Source organism: Sceloporus occidentalis, unplaced genomic scaffold, assembly GCF_023333645.1.
Source record: "Sceloporus occidentalis isolate IW3139 unplaced genomic scaffold, rSceOcc1.0.p SCAF_15, whole genome shotgun sequence".
In the NCBI taxonomy this organism is placed as follows: domain Eukaryota; kingdom Metazoa; phylum Chordata; class Lepidosauria; order Squamata; family Phrynosomatidae; genus Sceloporus; species Sceloporus occidentalis.
Window position 1 is genome coordinate 4106405 of NW_028316995.1, and position 25258 is coordinate 4131662.

Here is a 25258-nt window from a genome sequence, read left to right on the forward strand (position 1 = left end):
ACCCTCTCTCAGTAAAGTAACCACACCTGGCTTACTGACCATTCCTGTTCTATACATGCAGGGATATTAATTGAACACAACGTTTGTAGAAGGACAGCAGAAGAGATCATATTGTGGTGGAAATGCTGCTTGCTTTACCTTTTTGTTTATCATTGTTTAGATTTTAATCTTTTATAAGAAATAATTGTTTAGCCCCCATATTGTTCCTATCTGGGCCTCATAGATGTGGAATTCAGTTATTATCATCATGCATAATGATAAAGCCTTCACGTGATCATAAATCAGCACGATGGGACATGCAAGCCAACAACATCTAAAATCTGAAGTCTAACCATGCTTTAAATTATCCAAAACAATAAATTGTTCTACTTTTATTTTACACTTTGGACAGTTTTTTGTGATAAATGCAGTTTCATGGTCACATACTAGTATGCTGCATTAAAGAAGAAATGTTGCAATCACAGCTTTTATTATATTTCATTAAAACAGCTTGTATGTTGCGCGTTTATGTAGTAAAATAGTTTTGAAGATTTTTAAACATTTAACCTCATTGAAGCTGAGATTTGTTTATCCGAGCGGCAGAGCCGTCATCATCTAATCAATTTCCCGTCCTGAAGTTCTCTTCCTTCTCCTCATCCATCATTACAAAGGCTGCCTCAACAAATTAACAACAGGGCAGCGATAACCTAACGAGGTACAATAATCTGTCAAATCCAGAGAAAAGGAAGTTAAAATTTCTTCTTTTATGTATGTATATATATATATTGCTTATTGTAATCTGTAAACACGGTTATATGGATTTATTTAGTGCAGGGAACTGTAAAACATAGGATTTGGAAAAATGACAGATCAGCATTAATGAATACGGCTAGAATTGGGATTTGAGTTTATATGCCCTTATATGGAAATCAGAACACACACATTTGGGGAAGAGAACACGCAGAAATCTGCTACATCGGATCATTCAACCATCCCGACAGTCTCTACAAATGAACTTCACATTCTAGGTCCTATTCGATCTTCGGCAAAAGAAAAGTATCTACCTCCGTTCCAAAATGATGTTTAGCCAGCAAAAAAGGGGTAGATTATCTGTTCATAGAATAGAATAGAATCATAGAAAGTGAAAGCTTTTTCCTTTTGGTTTTATCTATATAGCTTGATGATGTTATATACAGTAACTCACTGGATTTTATCTCAAGTTATACTATCATCAGGTAATGATGCTGTGATCCCATGACCACAGAATCTCCTATTTTAGTTATTTAAATATAGTCCCAAGAAAATACAGTTTTCTCGAGTCTCAAGGCTTTTTTTTTCCTGTTGAGTCTGCTTTACTTGGTATGGTTTCAAATCATGTCTTTTTGTATACACTTTTCACTGAAGCATACTTTTTAAATGTGATTGTATAATTTGTCAATAACTGCAAATGTTAAGGGACAACTGTATTGTCAAAAAAAACCAGCGCATGCGTGTACCTAGAGACAGCGACTCGCATCTTCGCTCGGATCCAACAGATCATTTATCCAATATAGATGAGCCCAGCATGCTATATGGGAAGTGTGGGTGCTGAAAATCAAGTTTCATTAACGTTTTACGACAATTATCCTCCTATTTGAAGAACTTTTTGAGCAATAATAATTAAAAATTTTCACTACTGTTATTTACAGACCAAGATGAACAGAAATGCATTGGTCAATTAGCAATAATGTTGCCACATTAAGTATGAGGTTGTTTACTTAGCATTGTAACATTGTTGAAAGTTGAGCAATCATTTTCTCTTCATGTGGTTTTCACTGATGAAAATTGACAGGATTCTGCCTGCATGAAGCCCCCCAAAAATTAGGAAGGGACCCTACTAACAGATACATTTAAAAATAGTCCTTGCAGTGCTGGCACCTTTGTAAAATGGATTGAAATTCTGCCGCACTGTACAATGGGATAACAGGGCATAAGTTATGGATTACATACCAATTTGGACTCACATAAATAAATTAATGAAGTACATTCATTTACTTCTACATTAGTGTTATTTATTATTGTTGTTCTCAGAATTAATTTATATACCCTAACTACAATATTCTGTGTTGTATTGCAATGCAGGCACATGTAAAATGTCATGTGCCAGTGAAGGGGGTCAAAGTGTATTAAGACTTCTTTGCGCATGTATTTACTTTTTAGGGTCTCACTTATTGTGTTATTATTTATTAGACTTGAGCATTCGTTAACGTATAAACTTTATTTATACGCAAATTGCCTGTTTCGTGCATACGTCCGAATCAACAACGAAACTAATGAAAACGAATTGCAAATGTGACAAAAATTTGTTTAGATTCCTTAGATTCGTTGCCACGTGTAGCCGCCATTACAAGCCATTTTGGGCAGTTATATACTGTTTTGGGTGGATTGGAGAAGCTGTAGTGGCTAATGTAGTGTATTACATGGAGTGCAGCAGACATTGTTTCCCCTGTTCCTGAGTAGAGATTAGTTGATGAAAACCGTTCCCATTTATTCTACCAGCCAAACCTGTAATTTGTGGACAAGCCTATCTTTCTATCATATCATCTATTCTTCATATTGGTGACAAAACCAGATATAAAAATATATAATATTGGGGAAATTCAGTCTTTTTTTTTTTTCTCTATAATGAAAGGTGAGTCCAGAAGGTGTCAGGGACTTTCCCCCTTTTGAGAATGCCCCCTGAACGTGGTTCTGAATCAAAAAGACCTCCAAATTTTGTTTGAAAGGAACAGCCAGGCAACGAAATTCATTGCACGAAAACAAATGCAGCAAAAACAAAATGAAAATTTTGTCCGACTCGAATTTGCTCTATGTGCACAGCACTTTACACAGCGCTCCTTACGGTAGATACATTTAAAGGGTATGCCAAAACTAGAATTGACAGATTAGGATGAATGGTTGCATTAGGGAAACAAAGCCCTGTTGGCAAGTTTAGAATCTAGAGTTAAAGACATGTCTACAAAATTCTAGAACTGTTTTCTACATTAGTCTCAGGCTCAAATAATACAAATGTATAATACGAGGCCTACCAAACAGGTGTAAGCATGCTGCAAAAACAGTGTATTGGCTGTACAATGTATACAAAAAACAAAAACTGTCTGCGCTTCTCACCCTAATAAAGCTGGCAACAAATATATAAACATAATATAAATGAGAGGTTTTGGTTATATGAATTGGCCAAAGCATAATTAAGCTCACCCGCCACGTCAAGGCACACTCTCAATAGGGTGAGAACAAATATATAAACATAATATACCGTATTGGCTCGAATATAGGCCGCACTTTTTCCCCCCACTTTAAGTTTTTAAAGTGGGGGTGCGGCCTATATTCGGGGTCTAGCGCCCGACGCCCGGGACATGCAGTCCCGGGCGCCGGGCAGGCAGCGGGGTTTGGATACCCGTCCCCCGCAGCGGTGCAGGGGACCTGCATCCTAATCCCCGATACGCTCAGACAGCCTCCCCTGCCAGCACTTCCCACGGGGGGGTGCCGGCACGGGAGGTTGTCTAAGCGCATCGTGCGGACCGTCCGCACGATGCGTTTTACCTCTGCCCCCCCCCCCGACTTACCGGAGCAGACTCCCGGGTGTCTTGCGGGGCCGGCGGGGGACATCTACGCAATACGCGTATACAACTTCTGGTGCCGGCACATCCACTTTTAGAGTGCGGCCTATATACGGGGGCGGCCTATATCCGAGCCAATACGGTAAATGAGAGGTTTTGGTTATATGAATTGGCCAAAGCATAATTAAGCTCACCCGCCACGTCAAGGCACACTCTCAATAGGGTGAGAACCTACTCACACAAAGCAGTTTATACTGCTACCAAAACCTTATTAATTTTGCAGCATTGACATGGCGGGTGAGCTTAATTATGCTTCTACATTGCCTAGAAAAATCTGGCCAAAATATATATAAATAAATATATATTATTTTTCTTTGAACCCCATTGAATCACTTAGGTGGATTGATTTCCATCAACTTTTATTCCAGCATTCTTCTTTAGTGGTCGTTGTATAGTTTCTATGCTGTTTTTAAAGGATTAATATTTTAGATTGAAAACAAAATGAGAGACGCTGAAAGTCCTTACAATTAAATGCCACTGCCCTTTTGGGCTAGGATAGGCAGCTGAGTTCACAGCCTTGAAAATAAATGAGGATATTTTAAACTTGAAATTTCCAACTAGCAGGACCATGAACTAATGCATGAATATTTTTTATTGTCTTAATGCGAATGTCACTGCGTATATATACCTGCTCAGAAGGATAGCTGTGCTGGCGATGGCATGCATATGTCTTCAATGTCCGTGTGCCGCTCATCCTGTGTTGGGGAAATGGCCAGTTGTTAGAAATACCAAACAATTAAAAAAAATGTTATTTATTGTCCTTTTTTTGTTATTTTTACTTAGCTGAGCTGTTCATGGAACAGCACCATTTGAAAGAAGCAGGCTTTTGTATCCAGGAGGCAGCCAGCATTTTCCCCACATCACATACTGTGCTGTACATGCGTGGGAAGCTCTCGGAGATGAAAGGCTGTTTGGAGGAGGCTAAGCAATTGTATGATGAAGCACTAACAGTCAATCCAGATGGAGTGAAAATTATGCACAGCCTGGTAAGTTTATTGGTTCTCAGCTCCGCTCTTTTAGCGGGTGTTTTCACATTGCAGCTGGGGCTGCTATTGTTGCACTGATTCTATGGTAATATTAAGTCATTATTTTTAGAACATGCATTCAACGTTTTACATTTAACGAGTGTACCATAGGTAAAAAACGTGAATTCCCTCAGTAGGTCAATGCAACATGAATCACCTTGGGTACACTTCCCCGGTTTCTTTCTGTGTTTATGGAGCATAAGGTGGTAACAGTGAAGGTTCATCGGGATTGGATTCTAAATTAAGTTACTGGTGGGTGGCAAGCACATTCTTACCAAGCCCTATAGGAAAAGAGATTTTCTGTAGCCACATATCTCCCACCGCCGGCGAGCTTTCAGTAGTAACATATGGGAATTACAGGAACAGAGAACTAGAATAGCTGGAGAGATCAATAATACTCACTTATACCGGGGCTCGCCTCTCAGATATATTTACATGGACGTATACAGATGTACAGAACTACAGATACACTGTATAGCTCCTTATTTTCCATTGATTTTTGCATATTGGTCACTTACATTTGTATATGAATAAGTATCAGGATTTGCATTTTGTTGAAGTAGGAGTTGCGTTTTGAGCATTGGTTAAATTAAGTCAGATATGCGCATCAAAGCCTCTGGGTCATTATTCCCAGGACAAATATATATTCTATATGTTACTGATCAGCACATATGAGGTGCTACTCTCTGATGTATGTGAAACGTATAAACCCACAAAAAGAGAATCAGTTACTTAAGTAATACACCCCATGTACTGCAGGGGGCAGTAAGCGGGATGCACCAGTCAAAAACATTCTACATGTATAAGTGTTAGGAAAAATGGCGGTGTGGTCACTCTAATGAGCAGTGATCTTGCACTACTGTTACCCACAGAGGATACGTATCCTGTTCTAGAAAGCTTCTCACCATTGATTTTTATGTATTTATGACCGTTTAGATTTTATGATTTCTCTTTATTTAGTACGGGTCTCACACTGACGCCTGTGCTGAGGAAAATCTGCCGATAGTCCAAAGACCATAGAACCCTTGCACAGGGAGGCCCGGTGTGTAACATCACATCGGGAAGAGGGAGGCTGAGTGAGTAGGGATATGTAAGGGTTAGCATATAGTGAGCGTTGACGTGTTAGTATGAGGAAGGCTGAGTCAGTAGTGAAAAGTGGGGATAAGGGAGGCTCAGTGAGTAATGATAGGTGAGGCTGAAGGAGGCTCAGTGAGTAGTGACATGTGGGTATAAGGGAGGCTCAGTGAGTAGTGACTTGTGGGTATGAGGGAGGCTGAGTGAGTAGGGATATGTAAGGGTGAGTGTTGATGTGTTAGTATGAGGAAGGCTGAGTCAGTAGTGACGTCTGGGTATGAGGGAGGCTCAGTGAGTAGTTACATGTGGGTGTAGAAAAGCTTATATTTGTTACAGTGGGTATGCAAGAGGCTCAGTGAGTAGTGACATGTCCGTTTGAGGGAGTTTTGGTGAGTAGTGACATGTCCGTTTGAGGGAGTTTTGGTGAGTAGTGATTATGCCCACAAAAGGTCCCATGTATCCTTCAGACGGTCCCCTCTTGTCCCACACGCAATAGGGTTTGATGTATTTCTCTTCCATCCCTGACAGAAGGAATGATTTAGTTAATCATAAAACACAATTAAGCTCAGCACTTGCCTGTGTACTTCAGATGCAATTAGAAGAAGAGGCCCTTAGGTCTGTCACTCAACTTCTATGAAATGTAAGAATTTACAAGTGATTGTAACAAGCATCTCGGCCGTATCATAACCCTGTCATCACGTTCCCCCGCGCAGTCTTCAGCATACTAGATTCCAAACCCTTTCATTTTGGACATTACAGGAAGTGACAAAGTACGTCAAAAAGTAGAATTTTAAACGTTAACTAAATTACGGTGACAGAGACTTTTCATGTGGACAAAATTGTACTTTGGTTTAACCGTCATTCTTCCAAACGTTTTGTACAGCATTAACCCGGAATCCGGTGGTGGAACCGCATTGCTGGCACTTTGTCACATGAGGAAAGCACAGTTTTTTCTTGATAAGTTGTAAAATATTCACTATACTGTTAGGATTTACGGTCAGTTTAAGGTAACTAAGAAGTTGCATATTCGTTTATCACCTTTTTCACCAGTTCTTGTGACCTGCTTTACATAGCAAATTGATTTCACCATAACTACTTTGCAGTATTTTGTTTCTTTTTTTTCTGAAATTGATGTGGCACCTGTAGTTTATCTTAAATTACTTTTCATGATAATTGTGTAATTGATAGCCGATACCATAAAAAATTCATGTAGGGAAACATTTCAAATCAAACGAGATCCGAGACCATACGGTTAACTAATCTGTGATCAGAAAATAAGTCAACCGTCGTATGCCCGCAATTGTGTGGGATAATTAATGTTACGGAATACAGATTGGTACGAAAGCCAGATTAATACCTTTTGTGTCATCAAGTCATTGGGGTTTTGGATAACCAGTTAAACCTATTATTATGTTCCATGCCTTTTAACTTAATTGTTAACGGGCTAACATGTTTCAGTATCAAAGGGCATGACACCGGGGCTTAGAGGAAGCGTTGTTATATAAATGCTCAGGTATTTAATGTGATAACCTTCTGAGAAGTATGAAGTATAAATATATTTATATACTATATGGACAAAAGTATTGGGACACTTCACCATTACACCAACAGGCACTTTTATGACATAAAAACATAGACATTAATATGTAGTTGGTCCCCCCTTTGCAGCAATAACAGCTTCCACTCTTCTGGGAAGTCTTTCCACAAGAGTTCTGAGTGTTTTGTGGGATTTTTTGCCCATTCACCTGTCTTTCTGGTTACCTTGCTGTACTGTGTCGGGTTTATGAATGTAATAATTCATGATAACCTGTGCATCATAAATGATTTTTTGTGTGAATTCCCAGTCTCCACTTTCCATTGTACAGGTGGTACAAACATGCCCTATTCAATAAATGATACAACAATTTTTCAATTAACATATAAGTGTTGTTCCGTGACGTGAATTCATAAGCACAACACGCATTGCTTGGAATTGGCTGGAGCTACAGGAGAGAGAAATGGCACAAGCTTTTGTTGAATAATTCCCATTATCAGCTAAGCATGTTTCTCAAGCCTTAGCTTGCTCCAGTTTAACGCGTGAATATCCCTTATCCTAAATCATCCAAAATCCAATTTTTTTTTCTTCAGATAAGGGATACTCATGACTGGGGGTGGGTGGAAAGAGGTGTGTGACCTCTCCTGTAGTCAGTAGATTCTCTCCCCACCTCCTTTTCGACTTCACATTGCTGTCCGCTCTGTTGTTCAGGCTACTCTTGGTCCAAGAGCACTCCCAAGTCCGTTGTGTAGTCTTCCCACCGAAAGTGTTCTAAGAAAGCCTGAACAACAGACAAGAAGTCCTACCGGGACTTCCTACCGGGAGAAGCCTGAGCAGACACAGGTGATCCATTATCCGAAATGATCCCTTATCCAAAATACCTCTGGGCCCAAGCATTTCAGATAAAGGATACTCAACCTCCTCGCTTTTCATTTGCCCTTGTGCTTCTACTTAAATGTATACGCTTCGAGGGCCTTTGGCTTTGGAAAAATAGGCATATTGTGCTGCCATCTTCCAGAAGATACTCTTTACAATATCACTCATTTGTTGCATCAAGAATACTTTATTGATATGAACTGTAGTCCCAACGCAGCTGGAGGCTTATGTTCTCCCCTGCCCTGGCTTTTGACGTCAGAGGATGTTTAAGCTTTAGCTAAGACGGCTGTATTCAGATTTTATTGTATTTGTCGGAGAAAGATTGCATGATGAGGGGAGAAAAGGTGCTTGGACTGAAAATTGAATTGACAGATATAAAACATGTCAGAGTTTATATTGTTAATGGCTTATTTGCATAGAATATCTCTGACTCCTTTTACGAATCCGTCACATCACCAAAGTAGTAATGTCGCGTGATTACCCACTGAGCACATTTTAAATGAATTACTTGTATGAATTTGTAATGTAAGGAAGTTTTACTTTACTGAGAGGGTGGTAGATAAACGGAGCACACTACCAGCAGAAGTGGTTGAGGCTAATACAGTGATGGAATTGAAGCATGTGTGGGATAGGCATATGGCTATCCTGAATCTAAGACGATACCAAGGACTTATTAAAATCTGAGTCTTGATGGCAGACTACATGGGCCAAACGATTCTGCCCTTTTTTGATGACCTAAATGATTTTTATTTTTTATTATTAAGATAAAAGATAAGCCAATGAACCTTTTTTTATGAATAGGAGAAATGTTTTTTCATAAATATGTACAATTGTGGTCCTCCCTGTTTTTCTTTTTAACTATTTCTCCATATACCATATGCTCAGGCCTCCACCTCCATAGCATTGCACCAACAGGGATGAAGGGGTTCTGGAACAGGAGAACTTGGCTGAGGGGCCACTAGTGGAGGCTAACCCCAATATGACTAAAGATGGTCCTGTCCCTAACCATGCATCTAACTACACGTCCTAAAAAACTGCAATGAAATGTTGGGTGACATGTCCTGTTGTGTCACTTTAAAAGGGCACCAAGTCTGACTCGCTTCGCTGCTTCCCTGCTTCCCAGCGGCTCTTCCGCGTGAAAAGCTGCTTGCGTAATTACCTGCTATTCATAGTACAAGGGAAGTTAAGGCAGACATTCACACTTTTTTCTTAGATCATTGTATCTTTAAGTGTCTCGGTAAATTTTCATGTGAAGCGTCGATTAAAAATATGTGTGGGAGCAAATAAACCAGGAAAAATAGCGTCTGGAAGAGAAGAAGAGGAAAAGAAAAACCATCAACTTCATAAATTTTGACTAAAAGCTGTTAGTCGCATAATCAAATTCTGTTACTTCTGTGTGTCTGCTACTTTTCTTCTGCCTGACAGACCCATAAAAAGAAGATATATGGGCTGTTAAACTGCATATTTTATTCTTCCTAAGCGGCGATCTCCGCAGTTTAAATGTTTACTCAAATACTTGGCTTTATTTGTAAAAGCTCTCCCAACAGCTGCTGTTAGAGCCTGTTAGGCCCAGCCAGAGAAAAAAAACTGTGGAAAACGTAGAACGAAATCTTTGGAGGAAAAGCAATTACTTTGTATCATGTTGTTTGTGAGCAATAAACACTGCTCTTCTACCATAACGAAGATACAGCCGACTAGTGAGAGAACTCTTATTGGCTATGGGGCCACCATGACTGCAGCCAATAGGAAACCTCCTTCAGATCTAGAAAGGGCATCACTGGAGAGAAGATGGGAGTTCAGAAAGTGATAGTTCTAGAATGGTCTCAGGTATAAAAGATAAAAATAATAGAATGCCCGGGAGCTTTTTCCTTTTCCATAGAACTTAAATGGACGTTAAATAATGTTAAGAAGACCCGTGTGTTGGTATATAAAAGAACAATAGGGCCAGTAGACGTTTTAATGCATGTAAAAGTGAGTAGATATCCTCTTTTCGAGGGTTTTTTCTTTTACAAACCAATTCATATATTTTTATGTAGTGCGGATCTGAGGAAGAACAGTGGTGGGAAGATTTCTGGCCCATTTCTGTTTTGGGAGTATATGATAATTGACTTTTGGGAATGCTTGACATCATTAAATATTTCCTGTGATATATAAATATAAACAGAGATGGAGAATTCTATTATTTTGACATCATTTACAGTATATTCCCTACACTGCAGTTTGTTTAATCATTTGTAAAAAACTTAAAATGCAAATTGATATTGACAAGATATCTGCCTTTTCTGATATTTGCCCTTGATAATGTTAAACACGTCAGATTAATGGCTTAAATTAATAGTATTTGTCTATGACATCATTCCTGGAAGTCGTCAGTTGCCTGTGGGTCCTCAACCGATATAAAATGGAACTGAAAAGAATGCCCCGTGGTGGGTTCTTACAATGTCCCGTTGTGTTTATGTATATATATTGTACCTTTCTGTGTAAGTAAAACAGTTCATGTGTTATCCCTCCATGCATATCCTTATTCCTCCCCCCAACGTTGGTGAATACCGTTCCTGCTTTTGTCCATCTAGTATCCCTTTTGTAGTGACTGTGTGTATGGTTGAACAGTTTTTGTGAGATATAAACCTGGTACACTGTAAAAATAATGTTCATATTTCCTGGTGATTTTCATACTCGGTGTGTATTTGAGTACATGGATTTTCTCTTATTAACAGCTTGTCCAATGTCACTACAAGGCGAGTTAAATGTTCTTGTTTAAATGCAAATTCCCAATCCAGTATTTGTTTGTATGTAAAATATTATGTGTCTAGCTTTGACAGGCATCTTCCTTTTCATATATGTTTTTCTTCTTTTTACTCTGATTGCATATGTAGTGCTTTGTTTGTTGACAAGGATTCTTCTGCAAAGTCAGATGGCATCACATAAATTTGTTTATTTCATCGACATGTTTTTGCAGAGGGCTCGTTTATTAAGGAGGTTCATAGAACGAGCATGGCTAAGCTCCAAGATGCAGTCATCCCAGGTATATATATCACAAATGGTAGATAGTGGCAGAAAATGTGATTATTGTTCCTTGTAATGAATTGAACAATGGGTACCCTTATCAAGACGGTGATAGACAGTAGAAGATGGGTGCCGTAGGGGAGAAAGCAGTCTCTGTTAGACATTATCTCCCATAATTGTCATCCAATACCAGCTCAGTGATATGATAAAGCAACACCTCTACTAAAAACACACAGCCTCTAAATTATAGCATTTCTTTTGTAAAATACACATTACTTGAGGACCAGGAACTAAGAAGAAACTGACTCCATTGGTTGACTCGGTGAAGCAAATACTGTAGATGGTTACATGTCAAATATTCATGGATGACCATAGCCATTAGACTGTTGTGACTTATATTGTTGTTATTGTCATTTAGCTATATTTTGGCAAATTGAAAATGCGTGAGGGCAAACACATTAACAAGGTACAGAGGGTTCTGCTCCCAGGTTTACAGTCTAGAGGGAGCTTCTGTGGTAGGTGAAGATGGGTAGAATATATGTATTCACTTATCGCAAGACGTACTCCACATCTCAAAATTAAACAATTGACACAGAAGTTTATTATTATTATTTATTGTTTTATATAGCGCCATCAAATTCCGTAGCGCTGTACAATGGGTAGACAGGACATAACAAGTAGTATGTAATAAAACAAATTGACTTACAGAGACAACAGGCGAGGAGGGCCCGGCTCAAACGAGCTTATCAATGATTCACTGCATGCAACAAGTATGAACAAATACTATCCCAAAGTGATTCTGCTTTTTTTTTATAGATCAATTCTGCATTTTTAGATCAATTTCTTTTAGTGTCAATTTCTTACTTGTTTATAGTAGTGTGTATCATAATGTTTGGTTGTAACAGTTTTTTTTTTGGTTATTTTTGTTGTTTTGCTAGTTTTTGTGCCAATGGATACACAGGGAAAGGAGTCCCTTGGTGAGAGAGAATGACTATGTTTTAGGGAGTCAGTCTATGTGTTTTTTAGATTGGAAAAGAGAAATTATCTAAATTATATTTGGTAGGGATTATCTATCCTTGTCGGTTTAAACACAGATTTCATTAAAAATGAGTTTTTAAAGTATTCTTTGTTTTTTATTTTTTAAAAGAATTCTAGTTTTTGCATTTTGGAATGTTTTAGATGCATATCAGTCATTTGTATGTTTTCTAGCTCTGTTATCAATCTGGCCCAACCTAGAGAGTTAAGAGTTAACTAGAGGCGTCCATTTATAAAGGAAGTCTCTGTGATCAGGTCACTGGGGATGGTGAATGTCGGGTTCTCTAGGACTGCTTCGGATGTGAGGCAGTTCCCTGCACCGTGACCTGGTGGGTAGTGCTGCGCATGGGCGCGCACACTGCTACTTTCTATGTTTTTGAGCAGGAAGAGTATCACATGACTGACAACAATGGCAGCCTCCAGGTCTGCAGATAAACAATGTTTCTTCAAAGCTCATCTACATTACTGTATACAACATTATTTACTGCTCAAAGAAAAATATTTGTTTTTCCATCTTACTAAGAAAAGTTCCTGGACCATCCCTTTAATTGTATCACCAGAAAATGTATGTTTTAACTACAAATCTACTAATCAAATGATGCTGGACAGGTATATCTATACAATCGGTTGTTTTGTTTGTATTAGGTATTTGTCTAACTTTTTCTTTAGTCCATTATTTACAAAGAGATCAAGTGCATATGGAAAAATAGACTAGCAAGCTTAACATTGTTAGAAGGGATATATATGAATAATACCGCATGTTGTAATGTGGAAATACAAAAGATTAGTACAAATCAACACGTTTCATACAGAATAGCTCATAACCCATGTCCTGATTTTATATATGAAGACTGCTTTGATGTGCAATGTTCATAGGAAATGACTTGAACCGAGATAGAAGTCAGATGAGGCAGGTGGATCATGATCTGATGTTTATCTTTAAGGGTGGTGTATTTACCTCTGGTTTTAGTGGTTTTTCATTTGGTTTTCAATGATGCTCAAGTAAACCCTGAAAGCCAAGCTTACATATTTATTGAAGAGCAGAATTTTGAATTAAAATAGCGCACCCAGTAGAATGGAGTCACTCCAACCGCTGAGGATATGGTGAGTATTTCTGTCTGCTCCAAATACTGTCCACACACTAGAAAACCACGTAATTTCCGTTATTAGAGGGCGTAAGGGTTCAGATCCATATCTAAACTGATTTTATTCAGCATTTATTTAGATACTGTCTAGTGCCGCTGTCATATATATAGTTCATATATAGAAGTCATCCAAGGAGAGAAATTGTAGAAGAGTTGTCACTTTGCAATGGCCAACCACAGTGAGCTTCTCCAGCAAAACCTTCAGAGCTGACTCTTCATAATGCAAAGGCACTGGGGTTTATTCACTAAATGGGGAGTTGGCAAAAGAATTGGAATTTTAACTCTCTCACTTCACTGTTTATTATGATGGGCTAGCATTAGCAGGGACTGAGCTGGTCCTTAGTTATGCATAATTCAATATGATGTAATCTCAGTACTTTAACTATACATTATACAGGGTCAGACAACCTCTTTTTACAGCAGAAGTTCACCCCACAAATTTAGAGCTGTTTCCTAGATTAAATATCACATGTACATCTTCCTTAAAGGGTTAAATCATGCAGATGAATATATATGACAGTTCTCATAGAAAATACACATGCCTCGGCTTTACATCATGCATCTGTTTTCTATAAAGACCCCAGCGTGTTCTGTTTGCGATGGGCACTTTTCGGCTGTTATATAATCACAAACCCCCGGCTTTTATGAGGCCAGCACAATAGCTCCTAATTGTGTTTCATTGTTGAGCTCTATTAGTTTTATGTACAAGGAATTGTGTTTCTGGCTGTAATGGATTAATGCAAGCAAACAAATTACATAGAATTTGTATTCCTCGTTCCAATAGGGCTTTTTCTTTTGATAAAGTAAAATCCTGCCGTTCCGTCAGAATACTTAAAAAAGTAGCTAAGTGGATATGTTTTTGTGCTACGCCAGAGTATAGTTACACATATAGTGTGTCCATCGAATGATTACATCGCAGAGATACAGCATGAGATTGTAAAGGAGGAGAAACCCTTAGTGAATTGGCAGCAGCAGAGCTGAAGGAACGGAGAGTATTTCATGTGCAAAGCCTTCTCTCTTGATAATAGCGGCTTGTAGCGGGGGCATGCTCCTCTCTGGATGCAGTACACACTCTCCGTGCTTGATAAGCGCCATCACCGCCCTGTCAGAAACGCTCGATAAGCAGGGCAGAGCAAAATCCCTATCTGAATTATAATTGACAATGCCTTTTCACGGCCGATTACCATAACTGAACTGAATTTTATTAAAAGAAAGGTTATGTGTAAAAAAAAATAAAAAAAAAAAATTAAAAAAAAAAAAGGGCAGTTATGCCCAGAAACACACTACAGGGCATGAGAGGACACGGTAAGGAGTACTTTCTTTTAACATAAAAAAGAAATTATATTGAAAATATGTCAGGGTTGTTCTTTTAAAGGCAAAGGCTATATATTTTCTTTTCTGCTTGGTTACCTTAAACTTTTTAGGCTGAGTTGGAGTTCAATATTGTTAATTATGCTATGGTAGATGGGCATCACACCGACTCTCCGACCACATCACACCGTGGATTAAGTGTTGGTTATCATGGAGCTGATTAATGCCAATGCAGAGTCTTAAAAGCTTTGCCCTGTCTACAGAGTGGAACACATGAGCATTGCATTCGTTGCATTTGGGACAGTGATCACCGCGATCAGGAAAGCAAATTGATCTAGTGGTTGCCTCCTGGCTTCTGCACACGTGTGTGAAGTGTCAAACCAACAGATTAGGGCCCAGGTGTTCTTCACAAACATGTCCACGCCTGCTGCATGTTTGTTTTACTCCTCCAAGGGAGAACTGTACCCGTCAAATAATAAAAGGGGGTTAAGAAGGAGGAAGAGAGGAGAGCGTGTATGGATATAGGGGACAAGAACAGGAACTAAGAAGAAGGGAAGAGAAGAGGTGGTAAAATGAAAGGAGGGATGGTGCCAAGGTAGATGGTAGGGAGCTGGGACAGAGGGAGAACTGCTAGGAGAACCTGTTAGGGGCAAATACTAAGCAGTAAAGATGGCGCCGGCCTGTGTTCAAGTGCTCAACGCATTCGTACCTATTCCACGTGTACAGCATAGTGGAAATTAATTCCCTTTGGTTCTATACGCTGCATTATACAATTATACATTCAGCTGCTATGCCTAAAGGCACTACTAAGGCACTACTAAGGCACACCTGTTTCTTTCTCCCTAGGATAATGAGATGTTTAGTGCTGATCTTTTTGTAGACATATCAAATAAAAGTCCACCATATGAAGGTTGCTTGACTAGCAATTTAAAATTGAAGTAGTTTGCGAGTGATAAGTTCATCTGCCTTCTGTGGATTTATTTCATCTCTCAGACACATTCGAGTTCCAGTAGCTGTCTAATTGGAAAAACTTAAATAGTTTTCATTATAAAATATCCCTCAAGGGGGAGATTTATGGTGCACTCTGCATTACCACAGAAGCTTTCACACACTGCGGTGATTGAGGATGGCCGTAGTCCTCTTGTGCATAAATACAGCACTTCTGTCTTACTGGAGGGTCCCTCCCTGTCTGCATCCTTGTCATACTGCAGTAGAAACATCCCTCCCTGTCTGAATCTCTCTCGCTCTGGACCTGCTTTTCTTTCTTTTTTTTTTATCTGTTCAACTAAAGAGTTGCTCACCATGGATCTGATGCCTGAGTGTGTACCTGCCTTTTCAGCATTAGACACAGGGGACATTGTATACCAGCAAAGACACCAGAGAAATATGTTTGCAAGTAAACAAAGCCAAAGCGAGAGCGACTCTTTAAATGAGATAAAGTGTTTCATGTCTTCCATGAATAAACAACTAAACTAGCACTAGAGTGTAAGGGTGTGGATTCAGCCTCTTGTATGGTAAATGGACCAGCAATGCAGAATGGGTTGGAAAGTCACCACTTGGTACGGTGGGATTGGCTAGAGGAGTTCCCCCCAGTGGAGAGTACCCTTAGAAGAGTGGTAACACCTTCTGAGATATTGGCTGCACCAACTGCTCTCAATAATAGTCAAGGTGGAAGGACTAAGCCAGGGTATTGCAAAAGGAACCAAAAGTAGCGGGAGTGACAGGCCGGGGTCAAATACTGAATCAGATATGCCAGAAACCATGGGAAGTCCAAAAAGCAAATTAATGAACAATCAGAGTTAGGACCAGAGAATCAGACTCTCAAAGGCTCTATCACGGGTGAGGGTCCGCATTCAAACAAGGGTTTAAATAACCCTCCAAGCCTAAGCACACCTCCAGGAGGCTGGTTGAATCAATTTGGTTAGCAGAATGCGCCGTTAAGGGCTGTGCCCGTCCGCACATTGAACCGGCTGCAGTAGTCTGGCTGGTATCTGCTGTATTGTGCATGGCAGGGCTCCAGGAAAGCATTGCCGTGATGCACACCAGTATGGAAGCTACTTTGGGGGACTGCAGGGGGCCCCGTCAGCTATACCTGTGTGCTGGTGACAGATGGTCTGGAGCCCAACAGCAGGGAAGTACATTCTTGGGAAGCAGATCAGGAACGGATAATATGGTAATCAAGTGCCCGAGAAAGGTGTGAATTTTATAAATAAAATGCAAGGTACTAAAGAAGGGTGAAATTAAATACGTAATCAAGTCCAAGATTGGAGCAGGCAGCTGAGGCTCAAGACCCAGAGGGGTCAATAGTCTGGGGGGACAAACAAGTGGTAGTCAGGAGACAGAAATAATTCTGGCATTGGCTCTCAGTACGTAGGGGTGTTAAATAGCCCTCCCTAGTTATTGGACACTTCTGAGAGGTGTGGCTATAGATGCATGGGCCCCTGGGTCATTGAGTCAACTTGGGGCCCTCCTTACATATATGACATGAATCATATGTGTGCAATGAACCTAACTTTTGGATGCCAAGCAGGACTTACCGTGGTCAACACATGGATGGATGACCACATGATATCTGAGCAGGTAAGTGGCCAGGGTGAATGACTCCACAGTAGGTTGGGAGGTTTACGAAGCAAGTCAGACAATTAATAATGCTCACATACCTTAGGTTATACTTACTTAATATATCTGATCAGATTAGCCTTTTTGTTTTGCCTGGTTTTTAAAGCAGTAAAGTAAAAGAACTGAGAGAACCAAGCTGTGGTTAAGGAAACAGCTGATTTAATTGACAATGATGTGTTTGTCTAAGTCTGTAGTTCCTATTGACATATGCCTGGTTATGTAATCTGCTGATGGTTCTACTTTGTGAAACAAACTTTGATGTTGCCTCCTTCTGTCAGTTACGATAATTACCAGATACCAAGCTTATCCTTCCCACAAGCCATACAGGGAATTATCCCCAGACCCAGTGCTCTTCGCAGGACCACGCCTTGGAAAAATATTTTCAATGAAACCTGTGATAACACAGAAACCATTGATACATTGTAATTATCAATACAAAAGGCTCTTGGGTCATGCATGGTCAGCCACATTGAGACACTTGATAGAAGTCCCACTGCCAAGACTGTCCCCACCATATTGGGAGAGTGTTCCTTGCTAAGTTCCTTTAAACACATAATAGGGAAATGCATGGTTTGCAATATTACCGGTACTATTGCTCATTAATGAGATTTTTGCTGGGAATACTTATTGGTCATGTAACATAAAAAGAGGCTATACCCTTAAACATTAAGGGTATACAATAAAATGACAGATCTGCTCAGGTTTAACAAATCGTAGAGCATAATCAATATGTAGTCCTGTGGAGCAGAAAGGAATCTGAAGGTGGAAAATTGTTTAAATTAGACACTATATTCACAAATAAGGGCTGACATACAGTAGCATATCTATAGGGGGCGAGTGGTGAGGCTACCTGGGCACGCAAAGCAGGGGGTATGGGCACAGTGCCAGCGCCAGACTGGTGCCTGTCTTCAGGTCTGTGCTGGGGCAGGTGCGAGGGATGATCACAACCTACCTCTGACTGGCCCAATATTAAGGGAGCGCATGGTCTGTCACTTCAGACCTTGGTTTCTGTGCACCCTAAACGCTATGCGAAGGGCAATTGATGCAGGGACAAATCCCAGCGCTCTGCATCAATTGCCGACGCAAAGTGCTTAAGGAGCACCAAAGCAGAAGTCTGGAGTGACAGACCTTACACTCTCACAACAGGATGGAAGATGAAGAGGAGAAAGGTAGTAGGCGGAAGTGAGAAAAGGGGATTCATAAGAAAGTGCGGTAGATGATGGGTAGAAAGGGGTGAGTCAAGTGTGATCCAGAATGTATGTGTGTGGGCAGATGTGTATGTATGGGCAGACATGTATAAGCTCATTGTATTTGTGTGCATATGTGTTGTGCATGGGCAGGCGTGCGTAATGACAGTGCATAGGGGTGTAAATGGGCAGTGTATGTGTGTGTAATTGGGCAGGTGTGTGTATGGGCATGAGGCTGTACCCTTACAACCAGATGAACGTGGGGAGGGGCAAGTAAATGTATTTTTCCCCAGGGGACAGTAACTATGGTTACACCACTGCTGAGATATATAAGGGTAGGTTTTACATTTTCCAGGTAGAATTTCAAAATTTAGTGAATAGCCCAATGCAAATCAGCACATGGGTTAATAACTCTGACACACAGGGACTGATTGATAGGGAAAGGCATCTGAAATGACTACTGTTGGTAATATACCATTCTAATCAGCCTGTATGTTTGGCCAAAGCCTTATTTAGGACCTTTTCTTTTATTAATGTGGCCGAGACTGTATTCTGACATTTTTAGAAAGCAACTGAAAGGTTTCATAATTATGCAAAGTATTATTTCATGCTGTTGGCTTTGTTGGCTCATGCGTATTTACATTGAGGACAATTCCAGGTATTATACAAAAAGTTAGCTAGATTTAGAACAGCTCATTTTATTGTCTCTCATCTTTTTTCTTTATTAAAAATGTCCTTCCAAGTGAGAAGAGCAAAAGAGAGAAGATATTAAGGTCACCAACAAGACAAGATCTAACGGCGTCTTCATCCATTAATGGTATTTTTAAACTTCCATCAATTATACTAGAGGATGATAGGAAAGCGTTTAAATGAATGTCTTTTAGTCTGAAATGTGGCCCTAATGGCATCCAGCTTTTTCTAAATTTCAGCGAGTGTATTCATAACTTCCAAACTAGATAAAAGCAGCTATGTTATTTTATTACATACAATGGATAATAAGCCCGCTGTTGGTTTTATTTTTTATTTCTAAGGAAATTGTACTTAAAACCATTTTTCTCTTCAGTGTGCTCAAAGGGCAATTTTATTAATACTTATTATACTGCACTGAATAATGATTATAATCAATTATTCGAAGGAAACCTCTCATTATATATAATCGTGTAGGGTAGAGAGCTAAGCATGAAACATTCTGTCAATGAGGTTATGTTTTAAATATAGCAGGCTCTGGTAGTGTGCTTGGCTCGGTAGATACACGTAGGTGGATAGGTCTTCTCTCGAGCACCCTGTAGAATGATCACAACCAAAAATTCAGAAAATACATAGTGAAAAGAGGGGTGTATGGGGTGTGCAGCAGGATTTGGGGGGGGCAGGGAGACAGACAGAGGGACAAAACAAGAAGGGGAAGTTGAGTATTTTCATGAATGGGCAAGTGTGGCAGACTTTGAGGACAGGACAGTAGAAAAGAATGACAGGAGAAGAAAAAAACACATAACAGGAAATTACCCGGGGGTTCCGATCACAAAGATGTCTGCAGCAGGCACGAACAGTCCTTTATTTAACTTTTTTGTTCCTGTCTGTTACCTGCCCCGTCCAGGTTGATAGAACATTCTAAGAATATGTGTATATTGTAGGTACCGGTGGTGTATGTTCTCTGTCTGAGGTAGAGCTTAGCATTTTAAAATATATATATATATAGGCAAAGGGCCCTGCTTTATAGCATTAAGAAAAATAATATATAATAAGGAGCCACATAAACAAGCCACAAACCTGTCATGCAATAGGGTCTATTTCAAACATCATTGCTCACTCCCAGTACCTGAGAGTTAATATATCAAACAAAAGGATCTAATTTATTTTTGTTGCGATGTTGGTATCATCTTACCTTGGAGAGTAGAGGTAATCCATTATAAATGGTTCAGATGTACTCTGAAAACCACCAAGTGTGACCTACACTGATCTTGTGCTTGGGATATCCATAGGTCATACACATGGAGCACATATGCACTTTAATGTAACTTTTAGGGCTGTAGAACACCTCGATACGTTTATGCACAGCACTCTGACTTCCTAGAAGAGTGTGACATCAGAAAAGAGGACATGGATCAAACCTGATCCAAAATATGAGCCCCTAGCGAGCTTTCTTAACGGATGCGTATAGTATATACACATATAGTATATATACACATATAGTATATATAGCATGTGAACGGGAACCTCTTTCTCCAATTACAACTGTCTTAGTTAAATTAGGGGAAAAATGCATTCCTATTGCATTCCTATTAAAAGAAACATGATATGTGAAAATAGAATAGAGGCCTGCAAAAATATGGGTAGTGGAAAGAACCGCGATACAAAGAGATTATGAGATAGGTGTTGCGGATATGCCAAACTCAGAACCAAAAGTTAAATCCATAAGAAAGTGTGAGAGAGCTTGTGCTTTACATTGAGAATCTTTAACCTCGCCTACTTGAAGCCTAGGAGCTTGTATGTATCATCTGCTTAAAGTGTAACCTTGTTTTTACATTTTAAAAAGTCAACAATAAAGGTATTTTAATATTAATGAACAAGTGCTATGTCATATACATACCTTAAACACTCTGGGATTTCATCCTGAGTCTCCTAGTAAAGAGCTGCTTCTCCAGGCCTCCAGGTCCCTTCCTCTTTTTCTGAGCGGAGGGAGATCTCCAGGGTAGCCTCCACTCAGAAGTTTCCAGGGATGGTTATATACTATGGAGCATTGCTTTTATGAACGGTAAATGAGGTAAAGACTACTAATTGCGTGATATGCAAACCATATGAGCTATAGAAGCCGATTACAATACAGAGAACATAATCAATTAATAGATGTAATACATTGATCCTAGTGATCAATATGCATGCAACTAACCAGATGCGTTACAATTATTCTATCCACTGCTTCATCAGACTGCTCTTCTAATCACCAAAGGGATATGTGGTTCAGCGCACAGAAATTAAAAGCAGTGATGTAGAAGAAATACTGTTAAGGAAGATGTAATTACACGTGGTCCTGTCATGTAAACCGAGGACTGCTGACAGATGGCAGAGTGTAAAAGTCACATTAGTATGTCAGAGATAAACAGAGCTTGCAACAGGAGTGGCTTCACCGGGAACAAGGAAGCACATCATTCATGCAAACTACGAGCCAACAAGGGCTAAAGGTTTATTGGAAAGGCTGCAATAATATTGTGAACACCATTTTCATGTAACAATAAAAGCACTTAATTCTTATGCAATAAAGTATGAAGCAATAAGAACACCTGGTGGGAGAGGTTGCCCATATTCATAAATACAGGGGAGGTTTTTCTACGAATCTCCTATAGGATGTGTTTGGTGGGAAAATAAGCTATAAGTACCCCCTCCTCTATCAGTTTTGAAATGAGAAATGAGATTTGAAATATTCTCTAGTTAGTTCATCTTAAAGTTTTCATATTTTAAACCCCCTCCCCCATGATAGTGGTGGTGGTGGTGGTGGGGTTTAGGAGATAGATTCTACTATTAAAGGCTTAAATAATGGTACCCCATCATATAGGAGAGACATCTTGATAATGATTTAAAGACCCAGAAATGTACGGAATCCAACCAAGCTATAAGGAAAAATTCCCTACTGACTCCTATGAAACCATAATAAGGAACTCTAGAATTGCCTTGGAGGTTCCATCCAGGTCTGATAACCAGTTGCGGGTTCCTCAGGGCCAGCCTTTTGGACAGTGAGTGGTGTTATTGGTGTTATTAGATCTGTCACCCTTCACCTGGTTTCACCCGCTCACCACATCTTCTCCTTTCCAATTTTTGCCAACCATCAATATTTTATTTAGGGTCTACATGTGAGTTCAAGGTAATTTTCATTGAGATACTTGAGTCTTCATGGTTACCACAGAAGATCCTTCATCAACTTTCTGTTTAGTGAATACTAAATATAGTTTGGAGATACATTTCAGTCTTATTAGTGTCAATATTTTGTTACCGTGTCAGACTCTGTTTCATTGCATAATAAAAGAAAAGAAATGCCCCTGTCCTGTTGTGTCAGGCCTCCTCTGCAATCACTCAAAAGCATGCATCACGGCTACCGCAGGCTACCGCAGGCTACATAACCTGATCACTGCTGGAGTCTGCTACAGAGAAGTACAAAACAGTCGGGTCCGGCATAATTATGCCAAACACACTTCCCTAATGTTAATAAAAGTCTGATTTGTCCAGTGTCACCAATGATTATCAGTTAAGTAATACAATTGTCTTGATTTGGAAGAGCTAAATGAATTCCGTTCAAAAAGTAATGTACCCCTAAAAAGGGATGGTTAAATTCAGCATACGCTCCATTAAAGGCATAGTGATATAATCTTCTGCTACGCAGAATATAAAGAGGTGTTTTAGTTATATATAGCTGTAGTAACCATAAATGGCCAGAAAATCTGTGCGTAAAGATTCTGGCCTAGAATTACATTTTATGGAACATATGAAATGTAACTCGTCTTAATCGTTGATAAGATGAAATATGGTTGAGGCTAATACAAGGAAATTAAACCAGTATGACCATAAGACAAGGCCAAGGACTAAGTGAGGTTTGAGATCATACCGCAAATAGAAGAAATATTGCCAAATTAATTATAATTTAAAAAAACAAAAAAGACAGTTCATGAAATAAAATAAAAAGAGGATATTTTAACAAAACTACTGCATCTAGTGATTCGGTTTTAATTGGGTTATATTATCTTCTATGATGGACTAACACAGAGGTTGCAGACAGACGTGAACATTTATCAAGATGACGTACTTTGCTGCTAAGGCAAGAGGAAAACAGGTCAGAAAGCAGGATAAGAACAATGGCAGAACAATTTCAGAGTCATGTTAAACCCGAGAGCTAATTGCAAGAGGCAGCAAGTTTGTAGCGCAGCAGCAGATATATGGAGCTAATTAACTTTGCTAAGAGACAGATCCATAGACAGACAGGATCCCTTCATTACTGAATAGTCCTGGCAGCAGAGTTACAACACGCAGGGGATAAGGGCAGACGTTTTAAGTCGCTGGTAACTTGACTCATGAACAGCATGAACCTTGGAGTGTTGAGTTAACCTGTTCATATTATCATTTATTTATACAGCGTTGGCCTTTTCAGTAGCCGTGTACCGTTCTGGAGTAATACATGATATTAAGACAAAATGCTAAAGGTTGAACCTACTGTTTTATTCCCTGCTTGTGAGTGTTTACAATATAGCATTTGGTTTGAAGTCCCAAATGATTCAGAATTTCAGTGTTCGCATCTCATTAATCCTTAATAAAGCAGGAATAGACTACTTAAAAAAATGTTTGTCATTTTACATGTATTTACCCATTTCTGATTGTTCTTGCTGCTATTTTTTTTGTCCTCTACAAAAAGCCGAATTTCCCATTAGCTTTGACCTCCTGTAATGCCTGCAACTCCTTGAACTAGACAAGAATCTGATTGTTCATGAGATTTTTATGGGGTAGCCAAGAACCAGCATCATTATGGGACATTTTCAATTAGCGTGTCATATTTTGATCTGTATTAAAAATTAATTAATTGCTCTTGATAATCGCCTGTGGTATTGACAACGCCTCTGTCTCTTCTTGCAGGGGTTAATCCTGAAGAGACTTGGACGCCAGAGTTTGGCAGAGAAGGTTTTGCGCGATGCCGTACAGATTCAGAGCACCTCTCACGAAGCCTGGAATGGACTGGGAGAAGTTTTACAAGCTCAGGAAAAGCACGAGGCTGCTGTAGAATGTTTCATAACAGCATTAGACTTGGAATCTAGTAGTCCAATTGTCCCCTTCACGGTTATACCACGAGAACTTTAAAGCTCTATTAGAGAAGCATTAATTCTACTCATACCAAAGAGTTACATTCATACTTAACTATAGTCACTCCAGTTCCTATGGGGAACTCCAACAATGTCCATTCCATTCAGAATTTAAACGCAATCATACTGCCTGTGATAGTTAGGGACTTGGTGTTTGTGGTTTAATTGTGGTTTGAACTATTTTTTTATTCAATTTGTCCTCAAAAGTGTGTTAAAAATAGTATTGTTTCAAAAATTACTTGGAATTAAGCTGAGAACAAAATGTATTATTAGGTAAACAGGGTAATTTCTCAGCATAAGCAATACTTTATGGTATGCACCCTTGTTAGTCACACCAAGCAGTCATTATATATATATATATATATATATATACACACACTTGAGTCTGCCTTTGCAGTAATATGGCGTTAATATTTAAACCACATATGTATTGTAAGCTCTTTTTGTTGCACTTGAGTTATATCATTCAACACTGATGGTACAATAATTAAGTCATAATTAATTAATGCAGAGTAACAGGCCAAAATAGAGGGGGCTAATCTACCTGGGAGTCATCTAGATCTGCCCTGGTGTCACTGGGTATGGCTGCCTTTGGTTTCACTGCTTCTTCTCCCATGAGGTAGGAGACCTCCAGGTCAATATGCCTAAGACAGTAAGTGACAAAATATTTCTACTCAGTTGTCTATGAAAATGGTTATTTACTATCTATGAAAATGATTTTGTTTTTGTTATATGTCATCACTGTTGATGTGAGGATAGGGCCCAGACCATCTACTTCTGAAAATGAATCTGTGTTCTTCAGGCCCAGTCAAATAATATCCCAAATGCTTGTGTAATCCTGGCCTGTGGGGCAACCTCAGCCATGTGGCCCAGTAACATAGTCTAGAACACAGAAGACAACATGCTCAATGCGTATTGCCCAACACTGTTCAACCCAGTTCCACCAAATATGAGTACACGGAAAGCTCCTA

At 39.4% G+C, this 25258-nt stretch overlaps 1 protein-coding gene across 2 annotated transcripts in view; it reads left to right on the forward strand.

The window, feature by feature from the left end:
* LOC149303161 (tetratricopeptide repeat protein 7A-like) overlaps nucleotides 1-24285 on the forward strand; it is a 121660-nt gene extending 97375 nt beyond the window's left edge. For both annotated transcript variants that reach the window (XM_089481493.1, XM_089481492.1), the window contains 2 exons: nucleotides 4422-4624; nucleotides 24064-24285. In XM_089481493.1, coding sequence (XP_089337619.1) covers nucleotides 4422-4624; nucleotides 24064-24285 — 425 coding nt within the window. The remainder of the gene's footprint in view (nucleotides 1-4421; nucleotides 4625-24063) is intronic.
* Nucleotides 24286-25258: the final 973 nt, after the last annotated feature.